Below are 14715 nucleotides of genomic sequence, written 5' to 3' on the forward strand. Positions count from 1 at the left end.
ATACTCTTGCATACTTGTCATTTGGTGTATGCTGCTTGTGTGTGTTGTTATCTCTCTTTACTGGCTTTCACAATACGAATGTAAAACTGAATTTAAGATAAAATAGAAAAAAAAAAAAACAAAAAAAAAAACAAAAAAAAAACAACAACGATGGAATAAAAATAAATAGCTCTATTATTTTAAGAATAATTTTAACACTGGTTAGTTCAGTTGTTTGTGTATGCAATGAACCAATGTTTCTAAAACACTATATGGAAATTTTGATAGTAGACAATGTGTTTAAAACGTTAATACATAGTACAGTTGCACATTCAGTTTTACACATCAAATTTTTATACATCAATAGTGAAAAATAGCCGTCGCAACCAAGAATCGAGCTCGGATCTCTAGATTGCCTGTCAATTCCATAACCGCCCTGCGGCGGCTGATTTTGTGTTTTAAATTTTATTTTCTTAAATATCAATATAGATCATACGTATATTGATAATTTGATAATGTATACAAAAGTCGTGTACCGAAATAAATCATGAGAATTAAAGTATTTGAGTTTTCTGTTTTGGGTTTTAGTTGAGAAAAGGGGTAATAAATGTTAGGTGGTAGAAGATGAAGTTCAAAGAAGATCAAGAAGGATTACTGTTAATTCATTGAAGTAAATTATTTAAAAAGAAAACAACAGCATTTGCAGTAATTAAGAACTGGTCTTATTGGGAATACATTATTGCCAATGCAAAGATGATGAAAATTTATAACAATTGACATACTAAGGTCAAATTTACATGTAATTTCATTAGGATCTACTTTACTGTTTCATAACAATATGCTGTACTGTTTGCTGAAATGATCAATTGTCTTGCCAAATTTTCTTTCATTTTATCTCAACGATCGTCATGTATGCATGAACACGTTTATTTCCTGTCGATGATCAAAGTTCATTAATAGTATATATAAATATGTTGAACGTTTTATCTGAAATAAGTTTATGTTATGTTCTGTTCTTTCATGCTGTCAAGTAAATATATTTACGGTTTTAAATTGTATTGTTACATTGTATACCCTGTGATGACGATTAATCAAAACCTTCTACGTTTCAATTAAACGAATAAAGGCCCCCTGAAAGAAACAAATGTTTGTAAACCAAAGCTTTGTTCCTCAAATTGAAATAAGTGAAGGGTATTTAACCAAACAAATGAGTTTAGTAAATACAATAAATTAACCACTTTAACTACCAGCTTTGATGTACAATTTAATTAAGACTAGTTTAACAAATTAATGTGTAAACTATCTGTTTACCGGTTCGTGTATTTTTACAAAGATTTTCTTTCTTGTACGCTGTTCGCAACGTATAAGTTTTTTTTATTATACCATGAACACTATAAAAAACACTATAACAATACCACCAGGAGACAAAACGAATACACTGTTTTAAATCACAATGGTAAGGTCACTCGTTCACTAAAAAGCGGACACATAACGACAGAAAACAACAACAACACGACTTAACGTGCATTAAATGTATTTATATATAGTTACACCTTAACTTCCATTTCTTATTTGAACTGCCTTTCGGCTATTGCGCCTATGTTCCGATGAACGGAACATTTTCGGATGTTCGGATTGCGAATCATCGCATAACAATATACACGTAATTCAAAAACTGTTTATCTTGTTATTGTTTGTTTGGTGTCAGCAGGCCCCGAAAACCTTAAATCGCAATGCTTAAAAGTGTTAATTTATGATATATTAAATGTGTTGTTGGCATTAGTGTCCTTTGGATTCCCCACACTTTAACATCCCAACTGCGTGCATACCCCGATAATGCTATCAATTCCACAATTCATTCCTATGGTGGCATATAACTGCCGTAAAGTCATCACCTGTTAATGTTCGCGTATTGTTTCGTGTTATCCACTTAATTCGCGGAAAATATCTACCTATCTATAGTTAATATTCGCGTTACGTTTTTGGTATGATACATATCAAAAGACTTAAAACAGGCTTGAAAGTGCCCAGAACTGGCACCTATGACCCGTTTTAGCTGTACACCACAAATAGGTTAACTAGTTATGGTTAGTGAATTCCACTTAATAAGTAACATACTAACTGGTTAACGTAATACGATTCGTGTTACCACTTAGCTATAAATGCATTCCAGATTCAGGCGCTAACAGATTATCTAGTTATGGTTTGCGAATTCCACTTTATGACTGACATACTATCTGGTTAACGTATTAAGATTCGTGTTACCACTTACTAAGAGAAATATGCAAATCATAAGTAGATAACAAGTTGTATAAATATATTTAGAGAAAAGCTGTAACACGAATCTATTACGTTAACCAGTTAGTATTTTACTTATTAAGTATAATTTTTTAATCAACACTTTTAAGCATTGCGATTTAAGTTTTTCGGGGCCTGCTGACACCATACCCGAACGTTGAAGGTTATAGGTGTTAAATGTAATAATATCGCTAAAACAAAAATTAGCTACAGAGACTGAAGTTCATTACATTAACGAAAATATCGTCAAATGTCCTTTATTATGCTTAAAACAGAATCGGTCATGGATAAAATGTTGCATTTCTTCTTTGGTATGTTTTAATCATTTATAATTTGAGTGTTACCTTATACATAAATTTATACATTTCTCTTGATAATTTGTTATTTGTGAAGCCAGTTTACCGCTTTCGACATACTGGATTCGCATAAAAATGAAGGCATTCGGGTGTCCCTATACGTGTTTTTTTATGACAGCTTAAATTGATATTTATGAGCCGATGTTCAAACCTGGTCAGCTTCTTCGTTTAAAATCATTTATAATGTTATCGGCATCGTTAGCAATTATTTCTGCGGGGTCTATCCCATGAACAAATACGTTGAAGATACAGTAGGTATTTAGTCATGTTTGTGAAGGGGGTTATCATTTAATCACAATATTCATTTTGGTGAACAGAATTCAGCTCGAAGGCGGGTTGATATATTTGGAATCCTTACACAGTTGTCCAAGTCATCCAAATGCGTCAACGTGATTTGTTCTGCCGAAGAAGGTTTTGTGATGGGATCAACCAGCCAATCTGTGGTTTGAGAGACACTTAGTTTGCGGTTACAAAACGTTTATAAAAGAGATTAAATGAAGATTGAATAAGCATCACCGATACAAAATGGTAAGAATATATTTTCTCTAGTTTGCACCTTTTTGTTATTCGAATTTAATGTTTTGTATGTAAAATACAATTTAAATAAACTAGACTGTAATTATACTGATCTGCATACATGTATTTTAGTTTATGCTTTCTTTTCATCAAAGCTCTTTGATCTATAAGCCTTTACAGACAGCTTGAAAAAACCTTGCAAAGCATATATCAATTCATGTATTATTGGTTTAAACAGTATTTATTTAGAGAAACAATATCAAAAAATAGTACAACATGAGGCATAATCAAACATGTACATCTTTGATATTTTTGCAGTATGGTTAACATACAAGCATAAGAAGAAAAATATATTTTTGTTCTGCTATAACTGCAACTTACAGCGTCCGGCCGAAAGTAATATGTAATCAGTTTAGAATGACTTGTATTTCCAGTTCTACAGAAGACTTGTCGTTGTCATCCTTGCAACTCTGATAGCAGGTGTCCGAGGTGCTGCCAGTAAGTTGCTATTTCAAGTTGTTTTTCTGTTACAGTATTCCCTTTGAAATTGACTTTTTTATTGATTATAATTATACCTTTATTATAACATTAATGAAATTAAAACAAATACATAGTACAATATACAATTCTTTTTTGTGGGTTGTTTATATCTATATATTAATTACAGATGGATACGGAATTGCCTGTGTAAGTGGAACCGATACATGTTCCGTTTCTGGCACGGCTTGTATTGACGATGGAACAAGCACCTCGACTAAGAATTCGAAATGTCTGTGTAATGGAGACTATGTTGCCAATGCAGCAGTCGATGCCTGTGTGAAGAGTATGTGTTTTATAACCAATGCCTTTCAATGAAAAACATTAAAATTTATAAAGGGACTTTATGTTATTTGCATACAAAAAAAAACGTACCTAATAATATTATTTAATCCTATACATTTATGCGAAATTGTACCAAATTGAAAACAGGCGGGACCTGATATTCCACCCCTATAACTAATGTCGAATTACATATTTTTTTTTTTAGAGTTTGGAAAGACGTGTTCTGCCGACGCCGACTGTTTATCGTTTGGGACCTGCTCAACAACATGTGCGTGTAGTATCGGATATGTGGCCAGCAAGGACAGCACGAAGTGTCTTGGAAGTAAGTACTCTTGTATATATATATACTTTTTAAATCAGTTTGTGTAAAATTAAGAGGGGTTGAGCGAGCGAGCACAACTAGTCATTAAGATGTTACACACGATATTCCAACGGGCTTAGATTATTTTCCTCGGGTTGGGATCATTATTATGACGTCATGCATGTTAAGCTGTAAAACTGAAAGATAAACGTGAGGTAAATTGGAGGCCAATATGCACTCTCATGTCAGCATGCGTAAGATGCATCCAGTGAATACGATTGGTTGATACGACTAATGTGAACATGTTTAACATTTTAATTTGAGATGATGTGAAAACGTATAGTTAACGGCATCAGTAATGCAGAATGTTTGGACATAACAATCTATTCCATACAAATCATTTCAGTTTCATCTACGAGTATTAAAAATGTTTTTCATCAGGGGCGTACCTGAAGAGTGTATAATGTACACCGATATACTTAAGCAAGGTGTAGACATGTTTGGCCTAAGTATATGATATCATGATGGAACAGGAGGAGTGTCCCATCCCGTATGAAAATGTTGAAGACTGCCTTTATGAAGCAAATATTTAGTTATTTTAACAAATAACTTTAGTCAGTGAAAAGTTTCTTGTTTCTACATACCATAAGTCTTCGATTTGAATTCCTGATTTAGAGCTTTCCTAGTCAGAGGTACTAGAATATGCGTGGGTTCGCCCTTATTTTGACAATGTCCGGAATCAAAATATGCGAGTATTCAAAAAAAGTGTTATTTTACAAAGGTCAACTGCTTGTGTTTAACGTGTTTTTGCAAAACATTTTACTAAACATTTTTTTTATCTACATATCATATATTGAACGCTTTTACACATATTTTATAATTGAAATCTTGGAATCAATCACTAGCAGTATGATGATTATTTTGTCATTAAGTTAGACTTTATTCTCAGTGTATATGCTTTATTGCTATATATTTTATTCATTTTAATAAGTAATTGGTTTTAAAATTACGAACCAAAAAACGTAACACCCTCGTACCTACAGATGTTGGGTCAGCCTGCAATGTGGTTGGCAATTGCTTGGCAAACGGTGCTTGTACATCCAGTGTATGTGCTTGTGCAACAAATCATCATGCCAGCGCGAACAAAACTGTCTGCTACAAAGGTACGTCTTTTTCAGAAAGCACCACAGGATCTCAATTGATCGGATTTTGTTATATTTTTTTTATCTGACTATAAAACGCAGCGCTATAGCCATGTTCTCTTAAGTTAAAAGTATAGTTTAAAATACATATCTTGAGGTTTGTTTTGGTATCTGTTTATATTACATTCGATTTAAACTATATCTCATCAACAGAACGTTGCCGTTTTATTATCAATGAAACGATTTTCTTATCTCAGTTACATTGACGACTGTCACTAGTTACATAAACCATTGTTTCAGATATTGGACAAGCCTGTACGGCTGCCACAGACTGTGACTCGGCTATGGGTGCTATATGTGACCTAAATGCTGCATCCGCTACTTGCAAACTCGGTAATTAAGCGCTATTCAGCCTTATGTTAGTACACATGTGTCTCACTCGTTTCGTTCTTTTAATTATATCTTCGTTGTCATAACATTTGTCTTTCTAAATGCTAAAAACTATATGAATACTAGACCGTTATGTACAATGAGCATTGACTAACTGAAAAGCTTGTTACGGCTGCAGTCTTTGTTTTAATGATTTTGGATAAGGTCGCTATCTTTCCTGGGTGTTTGAGACTAATGTCTTAATTATTGTACGATAGGAGTCAAGTACAAGTGTCAAGAGTATGTGTTTTATTAGCAATGCCTTTCAATGAAAAGCATTAAATTTTATAAAGGAACTCGATGTTATTTGCAAACAAAGAACGTAACTAATAATATTATTAAATCCTATACATTTATGCGAAATTGAACTAAACTGAAAGCAGTCAGGACCTGAAATTCCAACCCGATAACTAATGTCGAATTACATATTCATTTTTTAGAGTTTGGAACGACGTGTTCTTCAACCTCCGAATGTTTATCGTATGGGACCTGCTCAACAACATGTGTGTGTAGTATCGGATATGTGGCCAGCAAGGACAGCACGAAGTGTCTTGGAAGTAAGTACTCTTGAATATATACGTTTTAAATCAGTTTGTGTGAAATTAAGAGGGACTGAGCGAGCGCTTACTAGTCATTAAGATGTTACACAATATGTTCCATTGGGCTAAGATTATTTTCCTCGGGTGGGGATCATTATAATGACGTCATGCATGTATAGTTGTAAAACTGAAAGATTAACGTGAGGTAAACTGGAGGCCAATATGCGCTCTCATGTCAGCATGCGTTATATGCATCCAGTGAAAACGATTGGTTGATACGACTAATGTGAACATGTTTAACATTTTAATTTGAGATGACGTGAAAACGTATAGTTAACGGCATCAGTAATGCAGAATGTTTGGACATAACAATATATTCCAGACAAATCATTACAGTTTTGTATCTACGAGTATTAAACATGTTTTTCACCAGGGCGTACCTGAGGAGTTTAAAATGTACACCGATATACTTAAGCAAGGTGTAGACATGTTTGGCCTCAATATATGATATCATGTGGGAACAGGAGGAGTGTCCCATCCCGAATGAAAGTGTTGAAGACTGCCGTTATGAAGCATTCCGCAGGTTTCTTAATGGGGCTGTACTCCGTATGATGAAATAGTGAAAAAAAAATGTCGAAAAATGACATAAACTTGGTATCGATGTGTACAATGTATTGAAACTTACTAACTGAAGTACCACATAGTTTACAATTAATTTATTTTTCGCAGTTTGATCGTATTTTTCCATTAAAAAAGAGAACTAGGTATTTCTAACTAGTACAATTCATTCCTTATGAGTGATTGGCTAGTTGATGTTATCACGTGATATTACCAAGTTAGGTATATAGCTTACATATTCCAACAGTTTAGGGTAAGCCTTCGTAGCACAGTGGATACAACACTGTACTGCAATTTCGGCGACACCGGTTCGAACCCGGTCTCCGACTCGATTTTTGTTTTACATTTTGGTATTTTTTTACAATTATGATAACAAAGAGTAAAACATTTTATTAAATAATTGTCCTGAGATTCGTAACAGAAAAAAACTATTTTTGGTGCAAATCTGGTGTACAGTCCCTTTAATGCAAATATTTAGTTCATTTAACAAATAACTTTAATCAGTGAAAAGTTTTTTTTGTTTTTACATACCATAAGTCTTCGATTTATATTCCTGATTTAGAGTTTTTCTAGTCAGGGGTACTATAATATGCGTACGTTCGCCCTTATTTTGACAATGTCCGGAATCGAAAAAATGCGAGTATTCAAATAAAGTGTTATTTTACAAAGGTCAACTGCTTGTGTTTAACGTGTTTATGCAAAATTGCAAAACATTTTACTAAACATTTTTTTATCTACTTATCATATATTGAACGCTTTTACACATATTTTATAATTTAAATCTTGGAATCAATCACTAGTAGTATGATGATTATTTTGTCATTAAGTTAGACTTTATTCTCAGTGTATATGCTTTATCAAAATATATTTTATTCGTTTTGATAAGTAAGTGATTTCTGAAAGGAATCATATTTAAAAAATGAATTTAAAAACGTAAATACCCGCATGTCTACAGATGTTGGGTCAGCCTGCAATGTAGTTGGCGATTGCTTGGCAAACCAAGTGTATGTGCTTGTGCAACAAATCATCATGCCAGCGCGAACAAAACTGTGTGCGACAAAGGTACGTTTTTTTCAGAAAGCACCACAGAATCTAAATTGATCAGATTTTGTTATATTTTTATCTGACTATAATACGCAGCCCTACAGCCATGTTCTCTTTTGTTAAAAATATAGTTTAAATTTCATATCTTGATGTTTGTTTTGGTATATGTTTAAATTACATTCGTTTTAAACTATATCTCATCAACATACAAAAAGAAAGAACGTTGCCGTTTTATTATCCATGCAATAATTTTCTTATGTCAATTCCATTGACACCTGTCACCAATTAGATTATCCATTGTTTCAGACATTGGACAAGCCTGTACGGCTGCCACAGACTGTGACACGGCCATGGGTGCTATATGTGACCTAAATGCTGCATCCCCTACTTGCAAACTCGGTAATTAAGCGCTTGTCAGCCTTATGTTAGTATAAATGCGTCTCATTCGTTTCGTTCTTTTAATATCTTTGTTGTCATTATAACATTTGTCTTTCTAAATGCTAAAAACTATATGTATACTGGACCGTTACAATGAACATTGAATGACTTAAAAGCTTGTTACGGCAGTCTTTGTTTTAGTGGTCTTGGATAAGGTCGCCATCTTTCCTGGGTGTTTGAGACTAAAATCTTAATTATTGTACGATAGGAGTCAAGTACAAGTGTCAAGAGTATGTGTTTTATAACCAATGCCTTTCAATGAAAAACATTAAAATGTATAAAGGGACTCTATGTTATTTGCATACAAAAAATGTAACTAATAATATTATTTAATCCTATACATTTATGCGAAATTGAACTAAACTGAAAACAGGCGGGCCCTGAAATTTCACCCCGACAACTAATGTCGAATTAATATTCATTTTTTTTAGAGTTTGGAAAGACGTGTTCTTCCACCGCCGAATGTTTATCGTATGGGACCTGCTCAACAACATGTGCGTGTAATACCGGATATGTGGCCAGCAAGGACAGCACGAAGTGTCTTGGAAGTAAGTACTCTTGTATATATACTATTTAAATACTTTTGTATAAAATTAAGAAGAACTGAGCGAGCGCTTACTAGTCATTAAGATGTTACACACGATGTTCCAATGGGATTAGATTATTTTCCTCGGGTGGAGAACATGATTATGACGTCATGCATGTTAAGTTGTAAAACTGAAAGATAAAAGTGATGCTAATTGCAGGCCAATATGCTCCCTCATGTCAGAAGCCTCAATCAGTGAATACGATTGGTTGATACGACTAATGGGAACGTGTTGAACATTTTGATTTGACATGAGGTGAAAACGTATAGTTAACGGCATCAGTAATGCAGAATGTTTGGACATAACAATCAATTCCAGACAAATCATCACAGTTTTGTATCTACGGGTATTAAAAATGTTTTTCATCAGGGACGTACCTTAAACATTTATAATGTACACCGATATTCTTAAGCAAGGTGTAGACATGTAAAAGTATTTCATTTGTGTATATGCTTTATCGCTATATATTTCATTCGTTTTGATAAGTAATTGGTTTTAAAAAATGAATCTAAAAACTTAATACCCTCGTGTCTACAGATGTTGGGTCAGCCTGCTTGGTTGTTGGCAATTGCTTGGCAAACGGTGCTTGCACATCCAGTGTATGTGCTTGTGCAACAAATTATCATGTCAGCGCGAACAAAACTATCTGCTACAAAGGTACGTCTTTTTCAGAAAGCACCACAGAATCTCAATTGATCGGATTTTGTTATATTCTTCATCTGACTAGAATACACAGTGCTTCAGCCATGTTCTCTTTAGTTAAAAGTATAGTTTGAATAACATATCTTGATGTTTGTTTTGGTATATGTTTAAATTACATTCGTTTTAAACTATATCTCATCAACATACAAAAAGAAAGACGTTTCCGTTTTATTATCCATGCAAAAAAAATCTTATCTCGATTCCACTGACACCTATTACAAGTTACATTATCCATTGTTTCAGACATTGGACAAGCATGTACGGCTGCCACCGACTGTGACACGGCTATGGGTGCTATATGTGACCTAAATGCTGCATCCGCTACTTGCAAACTCGGTAATTAAGCGCTAGTCAGCCTTATGTTAGTACACATGTGTCTCACTCGTTTCGTTCTTTTAATTATATCTTCGTTGTCATAACATTTGTCTTTCTAAATGCTAAAAACTATATGAATACTAGACCGTTATGTACAATGAACATTGACTAACTAAAAAGCTTGTTACGGCTGCAGTCTTTGTTTTAATGATTTGGGAGAAGGTCGCTATCTTTCCTGGGTGTTTGAGACTAATGTCTTAATTATTGTACGATAGGAGTCAAGTACAAGTGTCAAGAGTATGTGTTTTATTAGCAATGCCTTTCAATGAAAAGCATTAAATTTTATAAAGGAACTCGATGTTATTTGCAAACAAAGAACGTAACTAATAATATTATTAAATCCTATACATTTATGCGAAATTGTACTAAACTGAAAACAGGCGGGCCCTGAAATTCCAACCCGATAACTAATGTCGAATTACATATTTATTTTTGTTAGAGTTTGGAAAGACGTGTTCTTCCACCGCCGAATGTTTATCGTATGGGACCTGCTCAACAACATGTGCGTGTAATACCGGATATGTGGCCAGCAAGGACAGCACGAAGTGTCTTGGAAGTAAGTACTCTTGTATATATACTTTTTAAATCAGTTTGTATAAAAATAAGAAGAACTGAGCGAGCGCTTACTAGTCATTAAGATGTTACACACGATGTTCCAATGGGCTTAGATTATTTTCCTCGGGTGGAGAACATGATTATGACGTCATGCATGTTAAGTTGTAAAACTGAAAGATAAACGTGAGGTAAATTGGAGGCCAATATGCACTCTCATGTCAGCATGCGTAAGATGCATCCAGTGAATACGATTGGTTGATACGACTAATGTGAACATGTTTAACATTTTAATTTGAGATGATGTGAAAACGTATAGTTAACGGCATCAGTAATGCAGAATGTTTGGACATAACAATCAATTCCAGACAAATCATTACAGTTTTGTATCTACGAATATTAAAAATGTTTTTCATCAGGGGCGTACCTGAGAAGTTTAAAATGTACACCGATATACTTAAGCAAGGTGTAGACATGTTTGGCCTAAATATATGATATCTGATTGGAACAGGAGGAGTGTCCCATCCCGAATGAAAATATTGAAGACTGCCGTTATGAAGCATTCCGCAGGTTTCTTAAAGGGGCTGTACTCCGTATGATGAAATAGTGAAAAAAAGAAAATTGTCGAAAAATGACATAAACTTGGTATCGATGTGTACAATGTATTGAAACTTACTAACTGAAGTACCACATAGTTTACAATTAATTTATTTTTCGCAGTTTGTTCGCATTTTTCCATTAAAAAAGAGAACTAGGTATTTCTAACTAGTACAATTCATTCCTTATGAGTGATTGGCTAGTCGATATTATCACGTGATATTACCATGTTAGGTATATAGCTTACATATTCCAACAATTTAGGGTAAGCCTTCGTAGCACAGTGGATACAACACTGCACTGCAATTTCGGCGACACCGGTTCGAACTCGGTCTCCGACTCGATTTTTGTTTTACATTTTGGTATTTTTTTTACAATTATGATAACAAAGAGTAAAACATTTTATTAAATAATTGTCCTGAGATTCGTAACAGAAAAAACTTTTTTTGGTGCCAATCTGGTGTACAGTCCCTTTAATGCAAATATTTAGTTCATTTAACAAATAACTTTAATCAGTGAAAAGTTTTTTGTTTTTACATACCATAAGTCTTCGATTTATATTCCTGATTTAGAGTTTTTCTAGTCAGGGGTACTATAATATGCGTACGTTCGCCCTTATTTTGACAATGTCCGGAATCGAAAAAATGCGAGTATTCAAATAAAGTGTTATTTTACAAAGGTCAACTGCTTGTGTTTAACGTGTTTATGCAAAACATTTTACTAAACATTTGTTTATCTACAAATCATATATTGAACGCTTTTACACATATTTTATAATTGAAAGCTTGGAATCAATCACTAGTAGTATGATGATTTTTTTTGTCATCAAGTTAGACTTTATTCTCATTGTATATGCTTTATCGATATATATTTTATTCGTTTTGATAAGAAATTTGTTTCGGGAAGGAATCATATTTTAAAAAATGAATCTAAAAACCCGCGTGTCTACAGATTTTGGGTCAGCCTGCACGGTAGTTGGCGATTGTTTGGCAAACGGTGCTTGTACATCCAGTGTATGTGCTTGTGCAACAAATCATCATGCCAGCGCGAACAAAACTGTCTGCTACAAAGGTACGTCTTTTTCAGAAAACACCAAAAAATCTCAATTTATCGGATTTTGTTATATTCTTTATCTGACTATAAAACGCAGCGCTATAGCCATGTTCTCTTTAGTTAAAAATTTAAATTACATATCTTGATGTTTGTTTTGGTATCTGTTTAAATTACATTCGATTTAAACTATATCTCATCAACATACAAAAAGAAAGACGTTTCCGTTTTATTATCCATGCAAAAAAAATCTTATCCCAATTCCATTGACACCCGTCACCAGTTACATTAATCATTGTTTCAGACATTGGACAAGCATGTACGGCTGCCACAGACTGTGACACGGCCATGGGTGCTATATGTGACCTGAATGCTGCATCCTCTACTTGCAAACTCGGTAATTATGCGCTAGTCAGCCTTATGTTTCTGTACATGTGTCTAACTCGTTTCGTTCTTTTAATTATATCTTCTTTGTCAATATAACATTTGTCTTTCTAAATGCTAAAATCTAATTATATATACTAGACCGTTACAATGAACATTGACTAAGTTAAAAGCTTGTTACGGCAGCAGTCTTTGTTTCAATGATTTTGGAGAAGGTCGCCATATGTCCTGGGTGTTTGAGACTACAATTTAATGTCTTTATTATGTACAATCGGAGTAAAGTACAAGCGGACCGTCCACTTGATGAATCATGTGTTGTTCTCATGAAAACAATGGAAACATCGGCGACAAGCCCTGTAGCTTAATATCTAAGATTTATTTTGTGAATAAGATCTTTGTAGCTGGGGAGTGGGCTACGTTTATTTGACGACACGCCGGACTATCCATGGGCCTCGGTTCCAATGCTACCCTTGTTCTTAAACGTACACCACTGGCGAACAGAACCCTTTTGACGTGCCTCACGCAGACGGTAAGTATTTTAGTGAAGAGGCGGGGATCGAACCGACAATACGTGGATTGACAGTCAAGTGTCTTACCACTAGACTAGATTAGGGATCCGCCACACATCTATTGACCTTGAAACAACTCATATAATTAGTGTGCTAGTAAATAATAATCACTCAAAAGCGTGAAGACGTTGCAAAGATATGAAAATGTCGGCATCAATTCAGGCAAGTATTTTATGAGATACACACTGATGTTTTCTTTGGTGTCCATTTAATTAAAAGAAATAATTGTTAAACGTGTATCAATTTCGATTTATAGGTTATGATGCCATCTGTAGAGGAAGCACTGATAAGTGTGTATCCCACGCAGAGTGTTCAACATCTACGTCAAAGTGTGTTTGCCAAACAAACTACTCACCGAACGGAAATTTCTGCGGCAGCGCCGCAACAAGTAATTAAGCTGTGGTTTTAAGCATTTTTGATTGTATAGATTTGCCAATTAGAAATTAAATCGACATATTAAATATACATAACCGACATATATATATGGTCATAACAAAATTACAATCGCAGTGGCGAATCACCCACTTTCTCTTTTTTTTAAATACCACACATGTCAATCTTAAATAGAACACTTAGAAACTAACTTATCAAAGTAAAGCATAAACGACAATTTATGTCTTGATTGATGTCTAGTATTATCATTAAATAATTTTCGCAATACGTAAACAGTAGGAACTATGCAATATATCAATTAAACATGTATTCATATTGTACATTTTGTTTGTAATTTCAATTTATCAAAACAATTTGAACTTCATTTCGTATGATATTCGGCCGCATGGGTGTATTATTTCTGGTAAATGAATGTTATGCTCTTATGTGTACAACAATTAAATTACAAAATAATAGTTGGAATCCCACATGTAGCATTAAAAAAACAAATATTCAGTATTGACTTGTCTTGATGTTCGTTTTGGTATCTGTTATACCAAGAATAAACATATTTTGGTGTAAACATAATTGTAAGCCTACACATATAATTTCTTCAAACGAATAGTGTTTATAATTCATGAACATTTCTGTTTCAGTGATACTGGCATCGATTGTCCTGATCGCAGTATCCCAGCTTGGGGTTTTCCTGTACTGTCTTTGATCAACACACCATTATGGTAGTCAACCAGAATGAACTTGATGAACAAAACAAAGAGCAGCATTTTTGGAACCTTGTTTTTGAAAACATCTGGATAAGAACTTTAAAACGAACGCCAATTTCCTCTCAAATTTGATATGTTTATATATAGAATGATAAATCATCCTGATACCAGTTAAATACAAACAATACACTTTCTAGTCAATCAAGCAACAAAGATTTTACGTAAACCGTTACTGTGGATTTCTGTTCTATTTTTGAGTGTTTTTACTCATGTTAGCACTAGCTCAACACTTTTGTCCCACGTGTTTACTTTTCCAAAATGCA

At 34.0% G+C, this 14715-nt stretch overlaps 1 protein-coding gene across 1 annotated transcript; it reads left to right on the plus strand.

The window, feature by feature from the left end:
- The first annotated feature begins 2860 nt into the window (after positions 1 to 2860).
- On the plus strand, positions 2861 to 14391 carry LOC128208730 (multiple epidermal growth factor-like domains protein 6). Its single transcript, XM_052912278.1, has 12 exons — positions 2861 to 2884; positions 3584 to 3647; positions 3817 to 3972; positions 4177 to 4293; positions 5715 to 5807; positions 6284 to 6400; positions 8351 to 8443; positions 8914 to 9030; positions 10015 to 10107; positions 10586 to 10702; positions 12650 to 12742; positions 14327 to 14391. Exons 1-12 carry the CDS (start codon positions 2861 to 2863, stop codon positions 14389 to 14391), a joined length of 1149 nt encoding a protein of 382 aa, XP_052768238.1.
- The last annotated feature ends 324 nt before the right edge of the window (positions 14392 to 14715 follow it).

This window comes from Mya arenaria, chromosome 11 (assembly GCF_026914265.1).
Source record: "Mya arenaria isolate MELC-2E11 chromosome 11, ASM2691426v1".
Taxonomy (NCBI): Eukaryota; Metazoa; Mollusca; class Bivalvia; order Myida; family Myidae; genus Mya; species Mya arenaria.